This window comes from Lepidochelys kempii, chromosome 4 (genome assembly GCF_965140285.1).
Source record: "Lepidochelys kempii isolate rLepKem1 chromosome 4, rLepKem1.hap1, whole genome shotgun sequence".
Lineage (NCBI taxonomy): Eukaryota > Metazoa > Chordata > Testudines > Cheloniidae > Lepidochelys > Lepidochelys kempii.
Genome location: NC_136383.1, coordinates 106,422,995 through 106,445,150, shown reverse-complemented (window position 1 = coordinate 106,445,150; position 22,156 = coordinate 106,422,995). Strand labels below are relative to the sequence as shown.

General features: G+C 44.4%; 1 protein-coding gene across 2 annotated transcripts in view; it reads right to left on the bottom strand.

The window, feature by feature from the left end:
• The window catches only part of LGI2 (leucine rich repeat LGI family member 2), a 52,094-nt gene that overhangs the window by 25,662 nt on the left and 4,276 nt on the right, over positions 1–22,156 (bottom strand). Inside the window, exon 1 of one of the 2 annotated variants that reach the window (XM_073342378.2) lies at positions 402–1,406. The exons of the other annotated variant lie outside the window; for it this stretch is intronic. Within the exon in view, the coding sequence (XP_073198479.1) occupies positions 402–598 (197 nt within the window). The 5' untranslated portion in view covers positions 599–1,406. Of the gene's footprint in view, positions 1–401; positions 1,407–22,156 lie in introns of those variants that run through there. 2 annotated transcript variants of the gene reach the window in all.

Here is a 22,156-nt window from a genome sequence, read left to right as displayed (position 1 = left end):
TAATATGGCCACTTGCCATCTCCTCAGGTCCATAAGATTTACACATGGTAAGTATATATATATACACACACACGCGCACGCATTTTCCTTCCCTTACATATGTGGTGTAGAAATGGTGCAGTCAAGATTTCTCATTTGAAAAGGTGTTTCAGATATAGAAATCAAACTCCTTTGCAGCTGCAAGGCAGTGCAATATTTCAGCATGGAAAGCACAGACACTGCCATACGCTAATTACACTGCACATTACTGGGATCTTAGCATCCCTCAAGAAGCCAGCATCCAGCAGGGAAACTAAAACCCCAACTTACAGAAAAGAAGCCCAAACCACAAAGAAGGAATAGGGGTGAGGGGCCCCCGGCCGCTGCCCAGGAGAACTCTGGTGTAGGAAGGTTAAACTTACAAGGAGCTGATGTCGCTGAGGATGATTCGCGGCACACCAGGAGACCCCACACAAATGATGGATTCTTTGGTGCAGCTGCATGTGGCAGGGCATCGGACTGGCTTCTTCACCTGGGCACGCTGCAGTAGGCATGCCACCGCCAGAACCAGGAGACAGAGAGAACCACCGCTGCAGCCACTGCTTCGGAGGAGAGCCATACCGTTCCCTTCTCCTCTTCCTCGCGGTCCCCTTTTGGCCCTGCACCCTTGGCCCGGGCCCTGCTGCCGCTGCTGCTACTGCACAAGATGCTGGAGCAGGAGTAGGAGCCAGGCAGCATGCTGCACCCTTACGCTCAGGCTGAGTGTCTCTCTGCAGCAGAAGCAGCAGCAGCAGCACCAGGGCTGCTGCACTAGACTCCTTCCTCCTGACATCAGCACTTCAGCGGCAGCCTTTTCTGTCCAATGAATAATTTATCAAAGGCTCCACTGCAAGGGAGAGTTTAAAAATAATCCCCCAAATAGCCGGGGCTCAAAGGACTCTGTTTCACTTTCCCCTCCCCCTCCCCTTGGTTTCTCCTTGAACACTAGCGAGGAGAGGAGGCAGCTGGGTGACCTTGGGGGAGAGGGGGGTATATCTGCCACACACATGACTGGGGCCAAATGTTCATTTCCTGTGCAAGAAGGGGTGCGGAGCACCCCAGGACTGCTGCTCCCAGTGACCTGGGACAGAAGGGGGATTCCAGGCCTAACACACAGCATGTTAGCGCCTTTCTGCAGAAGTGGGGTAGGCTAGGGGGGGGGCGACAATATTAGTTTAAATAATTTAAAGACACCCCGCCCCCCGCCCTCCAAATCACCATGTGGTATAAACAGCATTTTAGGAGATTGGAAAACCGGTGACATTCTTCCATCATTTCTTCTTCTTTGTAACATGTTTAGTGCTGACAAAGTTCTCAGTGCTGCGCAATGCACATATCTGAAGGCAGACCCTGCCCCAAAGCCCTTACAGTCTACATGACAGGCGCACAGAAGACAGGGCACATCGGGATACTCAGAGGTGGGAATAAATTAGGGAGTTATTTTTTCCACACTTCATAATTAATTGCAAGCTCCTATCTGGTGGGCATCAGGGAAGAAGTGAATTTATAGGAGGTTTAGGAGCAAGATGGTAACAGGTAAAATCAGTGCACTAGGAAGGGCAGTGTGGGAAAGTGCACAGAGATAGGAATGGGAAAAGAAAACAGAGGAGGCATTAACGAACCATTGGATAATACAATAGGAGACAAGGTCTGAGCTGCAGGGTAGGGCAGGTTTGCGCAGGGCCTTGAGAGTGAGGAAAAGGAGTTTAAACTTGACTATACAAGGTTTGTGGCAAAGCTGGGAACTCAATACAGATCCAGTTTGCAGTCCACAATGTCATCCTTCCTCACTATAGCAGTACTAGTTTAGTCCTTTTCATCTGTAGACCTCAAAAGAACTCTGTGAAGGAAGGAAAATACTATAACCCCATTCTACAGAGGGGGAAGGGCAGAAAGGGGATGTCTTCCCTAAAGTTACTCAGTAGGTCAGTGGCAGAGACACAAACAGAACCCAAATTCTTGACTCCCAGATAATTGCCTTGTCCACTGGCCCACGTTGCTTGCTATGATTTGTAAGGTGTCCATTCCCTTACTAACTAGGTGCCCACCAGATAGGAGCTTGCAATGATTATGAAGTAAAAAAAATAACCCTCTAAGTTATTCCCATATCTGAGTACATCAATGTTGTAGCCATGTAGGTCCCAGGATATTAGAGAGACAAGGTGTGTTTGGTTATATCTTTTATTGGACCAAATTCTTTTGGTGAGAGAGACAACCTGTTTCATCCTGCATTTTGCTGTGATGCTGGGAGTTCCTTTCCCAGACCTGAAGAAGAGAGAGCTCTGTGTTGCTTGAAAGCTTGTTTCTCTCACCAACAGATGTTGGTTAATAAAAGATATTACCTCCCCCACCTTGTCTCTCTAGGTGCCATATACATAAGTTAAAATGTTCTTAATCCTATTTTCATTAGAACCACTTTGTTGTGTGGGTTGTTCTTGCCCTGTCTTCAGGAGAGATGCTATGGATTGTTCTGCCGCTACTATTGTTTAGGGAAGGCTTGTGCTAGTCCCAATACAAGATAGTCTGGCTCTTAAAGGTATAACCCTTCTGCCAGGTAGAGCCAGCAAGGACCAGGGCCGGGTTCAATATCTAGGCGTTCCTTTCCATTGATACAATACAGAACTGGCTCGAGCCCCCACCCGGTAACCTGGGATATTTACACACCACCCCTGGGTGCCTCTGAGAGACAATACTTCCCCACTCGCAAGCACAGAGTCCAAGTGTAGAAAAGAAACTTTTAATAAAAGGAGGGAAGTAACAGCGTTAATTTTGGAAAACACTGCAAACACTGTTCATAAATATAAATCATGAGTAAAAGACCCACCCCCAAGTAGATTGGGCAGTGTCCTTTCCCCCTCAGGTTCTTAAGTCCAGCAACCCAAAAGTCCCTTTCATGTGCCCGACCCTTCTCCGCGCCCCATTCACAGCTGCTGTCCTCGATCAGTGCAGACCCAAAGTTCAGAGGTGCATCTGGAGAGTTCACCTCCCGCCCTGGGTGGAGTAAAGAAGCACTTTATTCACTCTGCTGCTCGGGCTCTCGCTCACTGACCCTCTCTGTCAGCCACTCAACAGACACTCCTGCCAGCTGCCTGCTCTTGCCGTGCCTCTCCGCCGCTCATCGTACCTCTCTGCTGCACCAGCCACTCATTCACCAGCTGACTGTCAGTCACTTTCTGCTTCCACCTGCCTCTCTGCTGTGACCTCTGCACATCAGTCTCTTAGTAATTTTCATCTCTTTGCAGGCTGCCCCATCTCAAGTGAGTTCAACTCTCAGGGATTTTTAGCTGTTAGTAGGCAGGGCAGAAACACAGTCCTACCACAACTGATTTCAGCTCTGATTCGGCATTTAACATAACAAAGAGGCTCCTAATTAAGCCTAGTTAGCTCTTTCTTTGGGGGGGGGGGAAGAGAAGAACAGCTTAAACCAGTCCAAGAAGGACCCTTGGGAAGGGTTTGCAGCCTCCTAACCAGGATATAGCTTAGATAATTTTTTCACTTCAAGGTCTAAGAGACACAGGCAAGGTTTTCATCTCAAGGCCAAAAGACCAAAAACATCAAGACACTTGATCACGGCCTTAGATAGGCCCAGAGACTACTTACACTTGCTACCACGCCCTTACTTTCTCAGGGCCCTGGCATTCAACCCCCTGGTTTAATGAGGTTCTGTCAACTGAGAGTGACCCCCCTCATTTGGGACAGGTTAAGTACAGTCCTGCTTCCCTGTATTCCCACAATAATTACAACATTGGTAACCATATTTCACTACCCCTGCATTCAGTACTAAGGTGATTTGTAACTCAATACCAGCCAAAGTTGATCACTTGGACACCACTCTTTCTGCTGAATATGTAAGCAGAACAGGAGCAAACTGTATTTACGTAAACACACCCAAAGTCTCTCCCCCTCCCAGCTAGGGGTCAGGGAAGCATTCATTCAGACCCTGCTTACAAAGGCATCCCCTGACTGCAATGGAGAAGAGCAACAGTGAGGCACAGTTACTCCCTACTGACTGGGGCTGGTCCTGGTCCTGGAAGAAAAGGGGCGAGTGACAGCACACCACCACGCTAGTTGGTTCCTGCCAGGAGATGAACCTCCCAGGCGTAAACCATTTCCTCCACAACCCACATAATGTGCAGACAAGTTACCCCCCAAGAACCTGCATATGTGAGCGTTGAACAATGCAGGGAGTTGAGGTGCCAAGAATCACAGGCTATGCACCAAGATAGCTGTATTGCTTCTCACAGCCAAATCTAGCCACAGTGAGGACATGGGGCATGACAGCCATGAGCCCATATCAACAATTTGGTCCCACTGCGGTGGGTTAGGCTACTACACACTGACTAATCTGACATAGCTTAATCCCCGGTTAGCATGCAGTGAAGCCATACCCTTAGGGCATATCTACACTGCAACTGGGAGGTGTGACAGCAGCATGTGTAGGCCTACCTGAGCTAGCTTTGACCGAGGTAGCTCGCTAAAAATAGCCGTGTAGCCAAGGCAGATCAGGAGGCAATGCAGGCTAGCTCCCTGCATGCAATCCCATCCAGGACATACTTGGGCAGCCGCCGCCAGTGCCACTGTAACTACACTGCTATTGTTAGCGAGCCAACTCAGTCAAAGCCAGCCCAGGTCTACCAACTGCAATCACACCTGCTGCAATCACACTGCAACACAGACATATCCTAGAGACTTCCCTGACTAATCAGCTGCCTCCAGCAGTGGTGTTGAGTGATGAGAAGGCACAACTGCTCTCTCCCAGAAGTGCTGGTCCCAGAGGATGTTCCATCCACACAAATAACTGAGTCCCTGCCCTTAGAAGTTAACAGACTAAATGTATAAAGTGCAATACAATACAACAAAAACAAGCCCTGTGTAGGCAGCCACCGCAGTGTGTGATCATTAAAGCTGGCACACAGCGGCCCCACTGGTGGGGAGGATGAATTATAGGGGAATGCAGCTGTCTCCCTACAACCTTGCTGGATGTGTGAAGGGACTGCTGAGTGGGTGATACCTGGCAGCCTTGTATTTAGGTCCATATCTGGTGCTATAGCTAGCTGCTAGGGACATGGTGGGGAGAGAAGGTCTAGCAAGCACTTAGGAGGAAGCTGCAGCAGTGAGTTTGGGGAAAGAACAAGTCCTGAGAGCACTGTGAAAGGCAGCAGGAAGAAAGTACAGCTGTGTGCTAGAGAGAATATAGGACTGACTACAATAAAAAAAATCAGTGAAGGAGTCACTTTCTTCTGATGTTGAACAAGGAACATTATTAGAATAAGGAGCATGGTTATTCTTTAATCTGCCCTGTCTCTCTCTGTTGAGCTTCTACCCAGAACCTCTTCATGTCACTTCCTGCCTTGCTTCCTGCTACAGAGTTAAAGAATCAACACATACTCTCACTTGCATGACAAGAGCTGGCAGTGGGAGGAACATTTTAATGTTTTCCTCAGGCTGACTACTCTTATAGGCAAACGCGCAGCTTACTATACCTCTCGACATCTCCAGGGGCTAAAGCACGTCAGGTGCTGCCCCTGGGGGGTAGGAGATCGAGGGGGAAGAGGGGCAGAGCTGCAGACAAGCCCACCCTGCAGTAGCAGCTTCTGTCCCATGGGGCTGGCTGGGCTCCAGGTGTTGCAACCTGGCCTCTGGCACATGGGGTCACTGTGCCATTCACTCAAATTTGCCCTGCCTCCCTGTCAGGGGGGTTGAGCCAAACCTGAGTGGCGCTGCAACCCCACGTGCAAGGGGCCAGGTTGCAGTGTCCTGACTTGGAAGCCACACCCAGCCAACCCTATGGGATAGAAGCTGCTTTAATGGAGAGAGAGGAGTTTGTAGGCCAAAGTGGGACAATCCCTTGAAACCCAGGGCTGTTGGGACCTCTGCTGGAACCACTGCTTTTTAACTTATCATAATAGCAGAGTTGGCACACAATATTTGATGTTTTACTTAAACCCCAGCTCCTGGAGACAAGTGATTACAAGCAAATCTCAGCTTTCATTTAAAACAACGTTTCTAGCCCTCAGGGTCATAGAGGAAACACTGAAAATGTGACCCAAGTACAGCCTGAGGCTCAGAAAGCAGAAGCTAAAGTAAAAGTAAAAGAACCCCCAATTTCAATTAATAAAATCTCATGAACTTTTGAAGCCACAACTTATAATTTTTCACTATTTGGGGTTAATAAAACTATAACTTTCTTACTGCTATCTTGTGCTCCCCTGTCTGTTGTCTGTCATCTTATACTTAGATCATAAGCTCTTTGGGGCAGGAATTGTATTTTTATTATGTGCTTCTATAGTACCTAACACAATGGAGCCCTGATTGGGGATCTTAGGCACTACTATAAGATAATAAAATAAAATCATACTCAATAATGCAATAGTGTAACCTCTGCCATCTTTAAGAAAGATTACTTTTGGGGGGAAAGGAGGAGCCAGGGACCTATAGACCAGTCAGCCTGACTTTAATACCTGGAAAGCTACTAAAGCAATGTATAAAACATTCAATTTGTGAATATCTGGAGAATGAAGGGGTCATCACTAGCAGCCAGCATGGATTTACCAAGAACTACTCATGCCAAACCAGCTTGATTGCCTTCTTTAACAACTGATTTGGTGGATGGGTGAATGTGGTGGACGTAACAAAACTGGACTTCAGCAAGGCTTTTTACACAGTCCCACATGACACTCTGATAAGTAAGCTGGAGAAATGCAGGCTCAGCAGAACTACTATTAAGTGGATACATAATTGGTTAAACAACCCCAAACAAGGAGTAACTATTAATAGAATGATGTCAGATTGGAGGGAGGTCTCACGTAGGATTCCACTGGGAACTGTGTAATGTCCGGTATTGTTTAACATCCTTATTAATGATCTGGATGTAGGTATAGAGAGTATACTGATCAAGTTTGCAAAGGACACAAAGCTGGGGGGAGGTTTGCCAATACTTTGGAGGACAGAGCTAAAATTCAAAGGGATCTTGATAAACTGGAGAACTGGGCTATAGACAACAAAATGAAATTCAACAAAGACAAATGTAAGATGCTACACTTAGAGAAGAAAAGCCAAATGCACAAATACAGAATGGGGGGGAAAACTGGCTTGGGAGCAGCACTGCTGAGAAGGATCTGGGAGTTGTGGTGGATCACAACCTCAACATGAGTCAGCAATGCGATACTGTTGCAAAAAAAGAAAAAAAAGCAACTGCAAGTCACAGGAGGTAATAGTACTGCTCTACTTGGTGCTGGTTAGGCTTCCGTTGGCGTCCTGTGTCCAGTTTTGGTCACCAATGTATAGAGAGGATGTAGTGAAACTGGAAAGAATCCAGAGGCGAGCGACAAAGATGATCAAAGGGATGGAATGCAAGCCATATGCACAAAGGCTGAAGGAACTGGGTATGTTTAGTTTGGAAAAGAGGAGATTAAGGGGGGATAAGATAGCTGTCTTCAGATACTTGAAAGACTGCCATAAAAAATAGTGGAGAAAAGTTGTTCTCTTTTGCCACAGAGGACAGGACAAGAGGCAATGGGTTCAAACTACACCATATTTAGATTAAAAGAAAAGGAGTACTTGTGGCACCTTAGAGACTAACCAATTTATTTGAGCATGAGCTTGCATGCATCCGATGAAGTGAGCTGTAGCTCACGAAAGCTCATGCTCAAATAAATTGGTTAGTCTCTAAGGTGCCACAAGTACTCCTTTTCTTTTTGCGAATACAGACTAACACGGCTGTTACTCTGAAACCTGTCATATTTAGATTAAATCTCAGGAAAAATTTCCTAACTATAAGAACAGTAGGACAATGGAACAGACTGTCTCAAGAGGTTGTGGAATCTTCTTCACTGGAGGTTTTCAAAAGGAGGCTGGATAGTCATCTGTCGTGGACGGTTTAGACATAACAATTCCTGCATCTTGGCAGGGGGTTAGACCAGATGACCCTTGAGGTTCCTTCTAACCCTATGATTCTCTGACAAATGGAAATTCTGTTTTCATTCAGAGCTTGTTTTAAAAATTACATTGGGGGCCGAAATTTTCCTATGCTTTGTCTCATCCCAAAAACAATTTTTGTGAGGAGAGTTCAAAATAAATTAATTGTTTCTGAGTTTTCCAAGCATGGAAAACAATTATATATTTAAAAAGTTATTTCAAATGTTTGGTTGGTTTTGTATTGCACATCAGATCATTCAAAATTTGCTTTGTTTTAAAACATTAAACCTAGCAATGTACATACACTAGCTGTGCATAAGAACAAGTATCCTCCCTTCCTTGAAAAAATATGGTTTTAAAATAAGGTTCTCAAGATTAGGAAATAACACTACAGTGTGCATGCAGGGTCCTGCTTGTCTTAACTTTTGGTATATGAGGTGATTTTTTATGAAGATTTGCAGGTTCACCTTTTAAAGTCATCACACAAATAAATGCAGTCAAGTGCATATGAATGTTCATGCTATCAACTATCCATAGGTACATGCATTTAAAATAGGCAACACAATCAAAGAAGCACTCGGTGATGAGCATGATATAAAGATAGAATATGCTGCACATTTAAATAGTCAATACAATCAAGTGTGCACAAGGATATGCAATTCCTGGATCACACATTAAGGGCATTCACATACAGCTGAATTGTGTGCTCATTCAGATGCCTGGTGGGAGAATAATTTTAAAATGTTTTAAAAGTGAAATGTTCTGATCATCATCTAAATGTCTTGGGTTCAGACACAGACCTTGTCATGTTTAGAAGGTTGTTGTCATTGCTCCAGCTAAGAGGTTCACTTTCCTTCTCTTCCCTTTCTCCAAAATCTCTGCCTGCCCATGTTTTCTAACACATCTTCACTTGTGAGGAGAGATGGGATTGTCTGAGCTTGGTATAACCACGAAATAAAGAGCACAATGAAATATCTCCATGTGTAGTTTATGAATTGTTTCTCTAGGTCCTGCAACCATGTCCAGAACTCACGTTCATTTTCTATCCTCACATATTCCTTTGACTAACAATGTCTCCTACCTTCTCTAATATAACGTTAGTATAAACCCACTGGGGTCCTGGTCCATGACTCAGGCCTCTAGGCACTATGGGAATACAAATAATAATAAACTACTGCAATATATCTTTGTAAGATGTCCTGACTTTGGCAGTGTACAGAAAGCTGTTCACTTATTCACCCAACACACTTCACCACAGTGAAGGCCAGGGGACGGAATGATCCTTTATCATTTCACCTATATAATTTCTTTTAAATTCTGGGTGGTGAAATGATTTGGTGGTATCGTCATTGATCCTGTTTGTCCACACTCCAAGACTTAGAAAAATTCAGATGAGGAGATAGTGTTATCAGAATTGTTTCCTCTATTTAGGGATCTTAATTCACTTGTGACTCTGGTAGAAGAGAGGGTAAGAGGGTTAGTGCTCTGAATAATATCCATATTGCTGAGTATTTTCCTTCCCTTCAGTGATGGGTGATTATTTTCTTTGGACTGCTTGACTGCTACAGGAGAGGGACTACAAAGTGCTAAGTACTTTGTCATGCCTTCTCTTCAGTCTTTTTCAGTGTCTGTACTGAATGTTTCGTCTGCTTGTTCAGGTTTAAAGACCTCTGGCTTTTGACTTCTCTAGTGCACCTTACCATTCCATAGGTTGTGCCCGCTGTGCCATTGCAAATGTTTTTCAGTGAGGCACAACGGTAGTTTTCTCTGTCCAAATGTAACTATATGTCACACTCCAAGGCCAGGGGCTGTTTTAACATGAGCATGTTATTACATTTTTTCTCTGAATCCAACCGAAAAAAAACAAAACAAAACACAGCTTGCAAAAACCTGGGGAGTCTTCCAGGAGCAGCAAACCCTTCTGCAACCACAACCTGCTCACCAGAGCTGTGTCCCTCTGCCTCTTCAGCAGAGTTCCACCTCTTAAAGGGACAGGGTCCTGGAAAATATAACCCTGGCATTCCATCCACCTCTTATACCAAAAGTAGTCCACTAATATGAGTGCTACATATAGACCCCACCCCAACATGTACACACATGCAGGAAGGAATCTGCCCCCAAAGAAGAGAAGAGTTCATCTTCTGTTGTACGCTTGCCCTTGCCTCTCCCTCTGTGGGGACTTTGTGGGGTTCCAAATCTATGGATTTGGAGGGGAGTCAAAGTGGAGAGATGGGATGAAGGGAACCATCTGGGTTCCTCCAGATGTTTCCACACACAAATCCAGCAGAGGTTAGTACATCCTGTGACTGTATTAACTTAGTCTGTTTTCCTCTCCACAGGTAGAACCACAGAGAATTTAACTTGAATTAACTATGCTAATTAACTCTAGCTACCTACACTGGTAGTCTGAATACTCTACAAACATTTGTTTCAGGAGACAAAGTTTAGCGGTTTACCCTAGGCAAATCAACTTTTATGGAGTATGCAGCCTAGCATACGCAAACATGTTAGTTAACTCAAGTTAATTAGCAATCAATTAACTCAAATCACACCTTTTAGTATAGACATCCCCAAGGTGGATTCCAAGGTCAGCCCCAGTAGATGGTGCACATCTGGAAGTATGAATCCAATAGGAGCTGAGCAGTACAGGGGCCAGTAGGAGCAAGAGGGACTTTTTGCTCCTTGGGGAAGGGATAGCTCAGTGGTCTGAGCATTGGCCTGCTAAACCCAGGGTTGTGAGTTCAATCCTTGTGGGGGCCATTTAGGGATCTAAGGCAAAAATTGGGGACTGGTCCTGCTTTGAGCAGGGGGTTGGACTAGATGACCTCCTGAGGTCCCTTCTAACCCTGAGATTCTATGACTAAGTAACAGAGTGGAAACTAGGAGCAACCATGCACATTTAGCACCTTTAAAAAACAGTCCCCCTAAGTTTCTTTACATTTTTGCACTTAATTTCCTTCTTACTCGTTTAAGACCAAAAAAAAAAAAATGGAGGTGAAAATGGAAACAAAAATCCTCTCTTCTTTAGGAAAATGGGTTTAACCAAGGCATCAATAGAGGTCATATAAAACCATGAACTTAGTTCCAAAAAGAAAACCTCTCCTGTGTGTGTGTGTGTGTGTGTTAAACTGCAATGTCCTTTCTGCCCATAAGACCTCACCTATGTTACCATCCAGTGACATACGTGGACCTTTCGCAGCAAAATTCAGTAATACTGTATTAAAGCCATTTCTAAAATGAACATTACTGTCCAAATGCCTTGTTTGTTCTTAACCAAGTGTTGACATAAGAACCTAAAATATGGTGTGATACATACACACAAAACACAGTTCCCTCTTTTAAAAAAACGCTTTTCAGATTTAGCGGATGGCTATACTTCACTGAAACCAAGCCACATGTGAAATGTGATGTTATCATTCAACCATTTTGGGATTATCCCTGCACAAAAAAGAACTAGATATTTTTCTACCTATCCATTTTGCTCAAAGTTGGCAAAGTAACTCCTGATTTATGTTTGTACATGAAAGTAGAATCTAGCGCTATGTGCTTAAAGATAGTGTTATCCACTGAAAAGTGAAGCACTCCTAGCAGGTTTATTTCCTTTAAAATCAATGAGATAGAATTACAATTGTACAATTGAAACAAAATGATGAGTTCCTACTCTTAGCTTAGTACAGCACCTCAACAACCCTAGACAGACCTGTGTATGGAATATAGTGGACATACATATAGACTAATATATACCATATATGTGGTGGTCACATTCTCTGATAAGTTGCAGAATCATGTAACAAATTGTAGCATCACGTAATCAACTGCATTTATCATCCAGCCGTCTGACCTCAACTCTGCCCATTAATCTGTCTCCATTTTTTGCACTTTAAACGACAAAATATGTAGAAACCGGACAGGCACATTGGGGCTCCAGAGAACCATGTTTACTAAATGTACACAACATGTAAGGTCTACATGTTCAGGAACTGAGTATCAGCCCTTCAAATAGTCTATGAGTCCTTTGGTGGTGCTCAGAAATTATTTCAAGGGACACCACCCAATTCTTATACAATACACTGTCCAGCTACTCTTACTGGTTTTTGTGTATCTTTTAAGTTTCCTAGCAAATTATGAGCAGTTAAGAATGATAAAAGAAAGAACATTATTTTGATCAGCTTATAATATTAAGGTCTCAACTGCATAAAAAAAAATAAAGTATAGAGGAGAAAGATATGGAAATTTTAGAAGATTTTTTTTATTCCTCAATGTACTTGCACTGTTAAATCTTTTGTTCGTAAATCATATGCTCTTTGGCTGGAAATTTAAACTATCCAAAGCTTTAAACTGATAGTCTTTAGTAACTATATATATATATATTTTGCTTGGATTTGAGAAAGGAATTAGTAATTATTTCTTCAAACCCTCTGATTAATATATACACTCAGAATAAAATCCCAACCCCAGTGAAGTCAAAACTCCCATTAACTTCAGGAGAGCTAGATTTCACCATCAGTATTTAAGACTTTTTGATAATTTTATTAACAGGTTCTTATTTTTAAACCTTGCTTATTTATGATTAATGGTTTCATGTTATGTAATTTCTGCCAATTTTATCAAAAGAATGATATTCCAATGCCTGGAAGCTGAAAAATTAAGGCTAGAGATAAGATAATTTTCAACAGTGAGGGTATTTAACCATTGGAACAATTTATCAGGGTACGTGGAAGATTCTCCATCACTTTAAATCAAGACTGGATGTTTTTCTAAAACATACACTCTCTCTCATACACAAGATATGGGCTTGATGTAGAAATTTCTGTGTGAAGTTCTCTGGCAGTGAATGTGGATGTTCAGACCAGATGTATATAATGGCACCTTCTGGCCTTAAAATGTATGATTCATGAACAAAAAACCCTAAGGGATTTCTTTGATGGTAAAGTTAGCTGCTTAATTTTCAAGTGGGGTATCACTGGCCTTTTACGAGGCAAGAGGCCAGTGCATCTGTGATTTGTCACTTGGCCCCATTTGGGCTTCAAAGTGGTCATTTGTGCCCTAAAGGGAGGCGACTGGCAAGCGAGAGTTGTCTGAGACCAGGAGAGACAGAGACTGAGACCTGGAGAGTTCGAGCCCGGCCAGAGAGGATTCAGAGATAGGAAGCAGCAAGGAAGAGGAGTTGCTTGGCAGGGAACAGAGTTTGGAAGGCAAGTAGTAACTGTGAGTTGCCAGTGAGGAGCTTGGAGGAAAGCTGTTGGTGAGAACTGACCAAACCTAGGGACCACTGAGGTCTGGAAGCCTCAGGCAGCAGCACCTAGAAAAAGGGGAAAATTCAGCTTGGTTGGAGAAGCTGAGCCTGGAAGCAAGAGGGTGTTGCAAGAGGGTTGATCCTTTGATCAGGTTCTGTGACCCAAGAACCCCTTAATGCCACCTGACAAGAGGCTTACAGGAATGTCCCGATTCTGGTTCGCCAAAGAATGTGAGATCTTAAATGAAAACTGGGGTTGCACTGGTCATTAATATCATTGAGAAATGCATGTACAGACACTATGTAAGGAATTCAGTATGCACATACTGAAAATATGTTCTTAGATTCTGTAACTGGAAAAACAGGTTTTCTAACAGACAGAAGATGTTTACTCCCCTCTGTCTCTGTCGGGATGTTAATTAAGCATTGTCAGCTAACACAACATATACCCATTTACATAGGAGGTCAGCAGGGAAATGTGAGGTCAACAGAGAAGCAGCACACAGGAAAATTTAAGCCTCCAGAGGTTATCCTGTCTCTGAGTACAGACAATGAACTTTATGGATAAAAGCAGAAGGCAAAAAGACACCCCCTTATTGTGCATCTAGGAAGTAAAAAAGTACTGCATTTACCTTCATGAAAACAGGGTCTCATCTTATCTTGACTGAAAAGCTGCAGAAGGCATTGAGTGGGATAATCCTTCTTCAGATAGGAGGGTAACCTGTTAAATTTAGTCTCTAAAAAGCATGTTATAATTTTGTTTTATATGTAACCATTTGTTTCCAATATTCTTACTCCTTCTGAAGATGGTGCCTGGGCCATCGTTACTTGGTCCTTCTCAGGCCTAGTCTGAACTACAAAGTTTGGTTGACCTAAATTGACTAATTTCAACCTAGTTTTGCATGTGTCTACCCCTGCATTTGTCTCCTACCAATGTAAACACCCTGTTACAGTGATGCAGTAACACCACCTCCCTGAATGATGCAGAGCATGGTTGTCCTACTTCTGTAAGTGCAGTGCAAATGTAGATACTGCATTACCTGTGTCGATCCTAACAGTCCTATAGTGGTTGCTCCACAGTGGCCCAGTCCCCGTGACAGTGGTTGCGCCAGTCACAATTTTGGACAACATTGCCCAGGGTCACAGAGATGAGAAGCTGCCTGCCTGCCTGCCCGCCCGCCCTGCCGCCCCTCCCCTCCCCCCCGGCCGGCCCCTCCTAAAACTCCCAGAGTGTTTTTTAAATTCCTTTTTCTGAATGCCCACCTGGGAACGAACACCTACTATCCCACCGCTGTGAACATTTGACCAGGCTGGCTTCACGCACATAGAGCTACTAGACGTGATCCTGCCTGGAGCAGGAAAGAAGTCACAGATCTCCCCTGCCTGTGCGGGGGAGAGATGAGACTGTGTAAGCACAGCTATGGAACAGCCGTAGAAATATCTACAGCTATGTGCAGATTGCACAGAGGATGCTAAAATTGGGGCACAACAGGCATGAGCAGCAGTGCCATATCAGATCAGTGTCCCGTGCTCTCATAGCAGTAAAAGAGAGAGGTTGAGAAGATGTAGGCTTTTCCATTCTTTGTCTTGTTGAATTAGGCAAGGGGAGTCATGCAAAGTACTTTGTTAATCTCAACAGCGATGTCCCTCTTGAGCATTCTCAAGGAAACTTTCATGTAGATACTCTGCAATCCTCTCTCAAACATTAGTGGCCTTGTTTCTTTCCCTGTGATAAGAGACTTCCCCACACCACTCTGATGACTTCTGTTGGCACCATGGCAGTAAACAGGCCAGCAGCATGCACGCCTGGGTGGCTTTGGGATACCAGTAGCAGCTAGGTTTTGTTACCCTCAGGACTGAGAGATCAGCCAAACTTACCACTGCCTGTGAAAATATTACTTGCAGTGTTACTGTAAAGAAGAGCTTTGTGTAACTCCAAAGCTTGTCTCTTTCACAAGCAGATGATGGTCCAATAAGAGATTACGTCCCCACCTTGCGTCTCTGAGAATATTGGAAATATTCAGTGCACATTCTCTCTACTCATAGCCTGGGCCACCCAGCCTCTAAACTTTCCATGCAATTAGCCTTCCCCCCATCCCCCATGCCATACTCACCATGGCTCAAGCTGCAGAGCAGTACTGTATCAAAATTCATACCAGCAGTCAGTAACCCACCCATATTTAAGCTCTGAAGAGGAAGGTACACCAGTTCATAAAAGCATCACAATAACACTACTGTGGCCAGTGAAGAGAGCTGTGTCCCATCTATTGCCCCACCACAGTTTGGGAACCTCATTGCTGAAAATCCATTCATGATTTCCTGCACATTATCAAGAGTCACAGTCCTGTGCAGTAGGATACTCTTAATGGCCTTACGTACTTGGATGACAATGACAATCCACTGTGGATTTTCCAACTCCAAACTGATTTCACAGTGACCTATACCAATCCAGTGTTGCAAGCTTCCAGAGCATGACTGCCACTTACTTCTCCACTATAAATGCAGGTCTCATTCTGGTGGGCTAGAATGAGCTCAGCACACACATCCAACAATGTAGCCTTTCTCATCTGAAAGTTCTGCAAGCTGCAGACACTGCTCACCATCCCAAACCTGCATAACAATGCGATCCCACCAGCCATTGCTCATTTCCTGGGACCAGCAGCAGTGATCCACTGTGTGGAGCTGCTCTGTGAATGCCAGATGCAACTTGGTATTTTTATTTGCTATGTTCATCCAGTAATGGTTGAGCATCTCCTCTTCCTCCTCATCATACAGTTGGCTGTAGTAGTATTCACAGAAGTTCCTCAGACACAGGAGAATCATGCAACTTGTATTAGCAACAGTTATTACAATTGCATTGAGCTCTGCAGGGTCCATGCTTCTGCCAGGGAGATGGCAGAAACCGAAAAGCAGAGCATGGCATTGTGGGAGTTTTATAAATAGTGCAAAAATTCTGAGATGGAACAAACGTTATGGGATGGATAAAGTGACATTGTGGGAACTTGACTCCTAGTTCCCAGAAATCCCTGAGCGAATCACTAGTATCACACAAAGAACTGCAAAAATGTCCCACAAGGTACTGCACCGGATAGCATCACGGGGCACATTGGGAAACTTACCACGGTGCATCACATTTTCCACCCACACAGTTGCTCATGGTGAGTGCACACAGCACAGATGCAAGCAGCTAAGCGTGCATGAGACCAAGCAATAGACAAAAGTCAGCAGCAGTACAGTAACATAACTTACGGAAGAGTCTAACTTCAGTGGTGCAGGATCAGGCCTTGAGTGTACAGCAGATCCAGATGACTTCAATGCCTGACTTTAGGCACTCAGTGTTTACAAATACCACCAAGGGCTGACAGCCCAAACCCCTGGGAGCATTGGAAAAGTCTCCCACAGTGGCTGTAAGTTTGGTTTTAAAATTATCCTTGGTTTAGGGTGACCATATTTCCCTATGCTGGATATGGGATACCTGGTAAAATTACTCATATTCAAGCGAGTTCAACGGCAATCAATCGTACAAATGTTCAAATTAACATCAAGTTGACTGAGCCCCTGTTAAAAAGAAATACTCCATAGTGAATTCTTTTTATTTACCTTCTTATCTTTAAGATTCACATGGGGCGGCGGCGGGGGGTGACACACACACTCCCATACACCTCTCTCACACAGAGGATGTGATCAACAGACCTGACCCTCCCTGCCCAAAGCTTTCTGCCCTCTATGCCTGGCTGGGCCCCTGGGATGGATATGCCTCTCCTGGTACCTGATCTTCCTGAGGCAACATGTGGGGGGCACGCAGGGTCACATGCCCCGCTCCCCAGATTTCTGCCAGGGTTCACACCAGTATGTGGCCAGCAGCAGCCTTTTGGCATTGGGTGGGAGGGAAGGGAGCTGCTTCCAGCTGCAGGGGATGGGGCGGGGAAGGGATGACCTGACCTGTGTCTTTGCAGAGCACATCTCTCCCCCTCCTCACCACTCCTGCGTGGCTGGAAGCAACTTGTCCCTTCCTACCTGCACAACGTCAAAAGACAGCTAACACCTCCAGGCTGCTGCTGGGCACCGAGGTAACCCAGCCACCTCCTGTCCCCCGGCTACAGCACGGGCAGGAAGGGGTTAAGCTCTAAGGATGCATTGTGCACTCCTGCCCAGGGAACCTGACTGCAGGGGCTTCCGCGAACCTGGCCAGAGAGGTGGCTCAACAGAGGAGGGCTCCTAGGGGACGAAGCAGCCCCGTGCTTCCTGGGAGCAGGACCTGGGTGGGAGGCAGCGAAGAGGGTGCAAAACCCCTACCCTGATGCTGTGGAGCCTGCAGTTTTGGGGCATGAACAGACGGGAAATCGCTCTCCCCTCATCACTCCAGAGCTTAGCTTCCCCATGCCAATGGGCACCAGGTTTGTATAATTTTTGGTGGTGCCCAGAACGGGTCCAAGCAGAGCCGTGCTGTCCCTAGGATGGAGCAGGGCGACCACCCCGGGCCCCACATTGTGGGGGACCCTGTGCTTCAGGGGACGCAGGGTCCAGAGCGGTCTGGAGGGTTAGTGGGGGACCTGGGACTAGCAGCAGCGAGTAACCTGACTCCAGCCTACTCCGCCCTGCCCCCAGGAGCTCCTGACGTCACTTGGGGGAGGAGGCAGAAGCTGGAAAGAAGTGAGGCGGGGGCTTGGGGGAAGGGGTGAAGTGGGGGGGGGAAGGGGGTGGAGCAGGGGTGGGTACTGCCAGTACTGATGGAGAGGAAGACAGAAAATACAGGACAAATTTTCCCTTTTTTTAAAAAAAAGACAGGACACCTGCAGTTGGGCTTAAATATGGGACTGTCCCTTTAAAACTGGGATGTCTGGTCACCCTACCTTGCTCTTTGTGAAAAAATGTCAGTTTGAAATTTTTCAACCAGCTCTACTGGTCTGTTCACCCTGCTTGGCAGCCAAATGAGGGACACAGCATCGTGTTTTTAACTCTGGAATTGTTGATACATACACTCAACCTTAACTCCATGGTAATACAGGTTTTTGGTTTGGGAAATATGGGCTATGAATACGGTATGGCAGACGCAGCAATACAAATCATGACCCACAAAAGGGGCTGAGTTGTGGATGCAAGACCTCCTAACTTCCCGTGGCTATAGTGGGATGCAGTGCCATTCAGGTTTGGCTCATCTGCAGATGGAGATGGAGGGGGTGGCTGGGCCAAACCTGAGTGGCGCTGTAGCCACGTGTATCAGGTTGCAATGCCACTTGGTTTCGGGGCCCTCTCGAACAGGAGGCCTTGGGCAAACTATCCCTTTTGCCCCTCCTCTGGGCAACCCTGAATGCAGGAAATATTCCCTTCTACTGGGACAGGAGGCTTGGGGCAGTGACCTGAAACCCGGGATTGTCTGGGACAGTGGTATTGTGAACAGGAACTGAAACTTTGAATTTCATTACTTCCATGTGTTTAAACTCCCAAGAATAGTATTGAATTATTTCAGGGGGTGGGGGGTTACATCACATATATACACAGTATATATTTACACACCTACCTGCCCAGAAAGTCTGTATTTTCTCTAGTATTTATATAGCAAGTGTATGCTTTATAAACCTTAGTGTTTTGCAGTGCTTCAGTGTAATCTGTTTCATTCAGTAGTTACTCTTGCTCAGGAAGTGCACAACAGTCACCACTGTTCCAAATATAGTCTGCCAGGTAAACTGTAGCAAAAGCTCATTTGAATTCAGCACCCTGTGTCAAAGTGATAAGAAGCCAAATACTCCTAGGAAACGGCATAAATGAAATATGGCATGCAGGCAGCAAGATATTTATAGAAACAAAATATCAGCATTTTCCACACATGTACACAAAGCAACTTCAGTCTTTTCATAGGGAAAAAAAAAAAAGCTGCACTGGCACTCACTTATCCATTTCCCTGCAGTCACGTATTTTGGCTGGAAAGCAATGACAATGTGGAAAACCTCCAGGTCCTTGCAGATTAAAGATCAATGGCTACATAAAATAGAGGCTATCATATTTTTACTCCTAACATGTCTTGGTAATAAAAATGTTGTTTTATTAAATAAGGTGAAAATCTTGCTGGGAGATGGGTTTATGTTCCTGCCCTTACTCTCAGCACTCGGAGCAAAAATCTTCCCTAGCTTGTTGTTTTCTGTTATGTTAGATCACAGTTCCCACAGAGGACAGCTCGCTTACTTACCAGATCAGCGGTTGTGGGTCACCAGTGTGGTAAAATGATAACAGATGTTTGGCTGCGTGTGTGTGTTCCCTCTGTGTGCTGCCCCAGCCCTGCGCAGACAGCTGGCACAGCAGACCTCAAGCAAACCACCCAATAACCACAAGATCCGTTAAGGGACAAAGGCACCCATCCAGGTTTATTGTCAACACAGCACGGTATTAGTATCCAGCAAACTCTACCGGACCACTAATACATGTATGCCATAACAATGGACCAACTCAGTAAATGGCAGAACAAAAATACTCCCTCTGAAATACATTTTTATACCCCCATACAAAGAAGTTAATACTTCCCTTCTAGCATAGTTAGTTACTGCCCCCTAACATGGTAAGTTATTATCCATCACCTTGTACATGTTGATTAAATTAAAACATCTCTATTACGTACTGTCATCCTGACCTTATCTTTTAGGAGGGTCAATGTGTTCCTGTTACTTTTGGGGAATGTTTCTGTACCATACTTAAAATCAGGATGTTCTGGTACCACTTAATATCACAATGTGTTTGCATAAGTACACCGTAACTAGCACTTCTTAGGAATGTGTATTTCTGCAATATCAGCCCTGTTCTTGCCAGATTCTGTGAGCAGGTCCTGTCTCATACCAGGCCTCTGATAAAAGGGCTTATGTTTCAGGCGCTCTTCCTACTACAGGGAGAAAAAATTATATGTGCATTTGAGTAATTTGGGCCTCTGGATTAATTAGCTGATGTTTGTAAAGTGCTATATGGGGGCTTATGTATTAGAAAACAATATCGCTACCTCTCCCCTCCCACAGTTGAAAAATAAACTGTATTTGGTAGAGGCTTTATTCTGGAATTTAAAACCATGATCCTATTTTGTGTGAGTGCACTCTGCCCCAGAGGCAGTCTCCAGACATATTCTAGCTAAATGCATTCTGGCCAACTGCGTCAGAATGCCTCTGCAGCACAGGGGGAGCCCATGCCAGAGCAGGAACTTTTAAAAGGATTAAATGTTTGCTTTCCCCTTGTGCCGGGCCTACTACATTGGCTGGGGCAGGGGAAGAGGTGAGGGCAGAACTCCAGCCCCTTTAGACTGTTTAGCACAGCTACCTGCACTAGATACCACCTATCTTTGTGTAGATCTGCACCTGCAGTTGATCTTTAATCTCCTAACATAGTCTGAAGACATTAACCAAAGAAAAAATGAAAGCAACGAAATCAACAAACAGCCAAGATATAAAAAAATGTGCGTTGTCCTACAAGATGCTTTAAATACAAAATGGAATCTAAGGACTTGTCTATGTTAGAAAAGTTCACAGGTTTAACTAAATTGCCATAATTAAACTTGTTCAAACATCTGCTTTGACTTTGTTATCATTAGAGTGCCTAACTACCTACCAGTTATATAAAGATTAAATAGGATAACAAACAGGTTCCTACTTAGTGCTCAGTAGGTGTTCATGAATTACAAAGTAAAAAACACAGCTCAAACCACCAGTCAACTCTTTAACCACACAATAAATACTGTATTGCAGGAGTTACCAGTTGGCTGTTACATATAGCTTTACAAGTTCTTTAATTTACCATTTAAGCATTGCTCAGTCTTTGAACAATGCTGCATTGTTGTTAGTTTTATGAGGTATTTTCTTCTGTAGAAAGCATTGCCAGAAGCAAGGGAGTTTGCTCACTGCCTTAATATCTCTAATTAGAGTCAGTTTGTGGCACAGAGTTGCTCCTGGATACTGGACATTGGTATTTTGTCCAAGATTCCTGAAAAAGAGTATTTCCAGTGTGCTGTTTAGCCACTGCTGTTCAAGGACTGGTTATACAGTGTAAAATAAAGAAGTTGCACAGACTGCACATCATTGATTTCTCCTCCAACAAGAAAGTCAACTTCAGAGCCCTCACATGTGCTACTGCTTGGCAAAGGGGCAACAACATGTAAAACCCTTAAGGAAACTCAGATAAATAGATTAAGGAGAAAATAACTGATCGAGTTATAAGTGCCTCTAGGCCTGATCCTGACATTGCTGTCAGTTAGGAGCATTTCCACTGCAACACTGGAGCTATGTTGTTGTAAAACCTGTGGGAGACAAAAAGCTCAGGATCCCAGTCCTCACTCACAAAACCATGGTCAGATCTAAAGCTCATTGAAGTTAATGGATAGACTCCAATGGGCTTTGGACCAGGCTCTAAGGGGACTGACCTCCCAGCCAAAGGGGATTTAGTGTTTTCAATTCATGCATCTTTTTTCAGATTTCTATTTCCCTCACTAGGAATCTTGACTACCTGTTAGCACCCATAAATCACAGAGATGAGATAACGAAAACCATTTTATCAAAAAGTCTTTTACATAGTAAGTTAACTTACTTTCACCCATTCACAAGTTCACGAGTCATAGTTGGTGCTTTATTGTTATATTTTTCACTTAAATAAAAGACAGAGAAGGAAAGTAACCCTAATTATCATTACAAGGACTATAGTCTGAATTAAAATCCCTACACAAAATATCCAGTAGAATTTGAAGATTGTGTAAGAGAAGGCCAAGACTGGGCTGTGATGACTGACGAATTACTATTCCCCCCGAGTTTAAGTCTTTTAAGAAGAGGGCTGAGTAGAAATCTTAAATCCTGGGAAAATAGACCATTTACTTATTGAGTAAAAGCCCCATTATGAAACGTACTATAGTGAAAATATGCTCAGTGGTAAATCTACTGCTTTCTCCGAGGGAGTGCTGACATTTTCTGTACTGGATGAAAGAAGCGAAGCTCAGCAGGGCTCTTCCAAATGCTCATATAT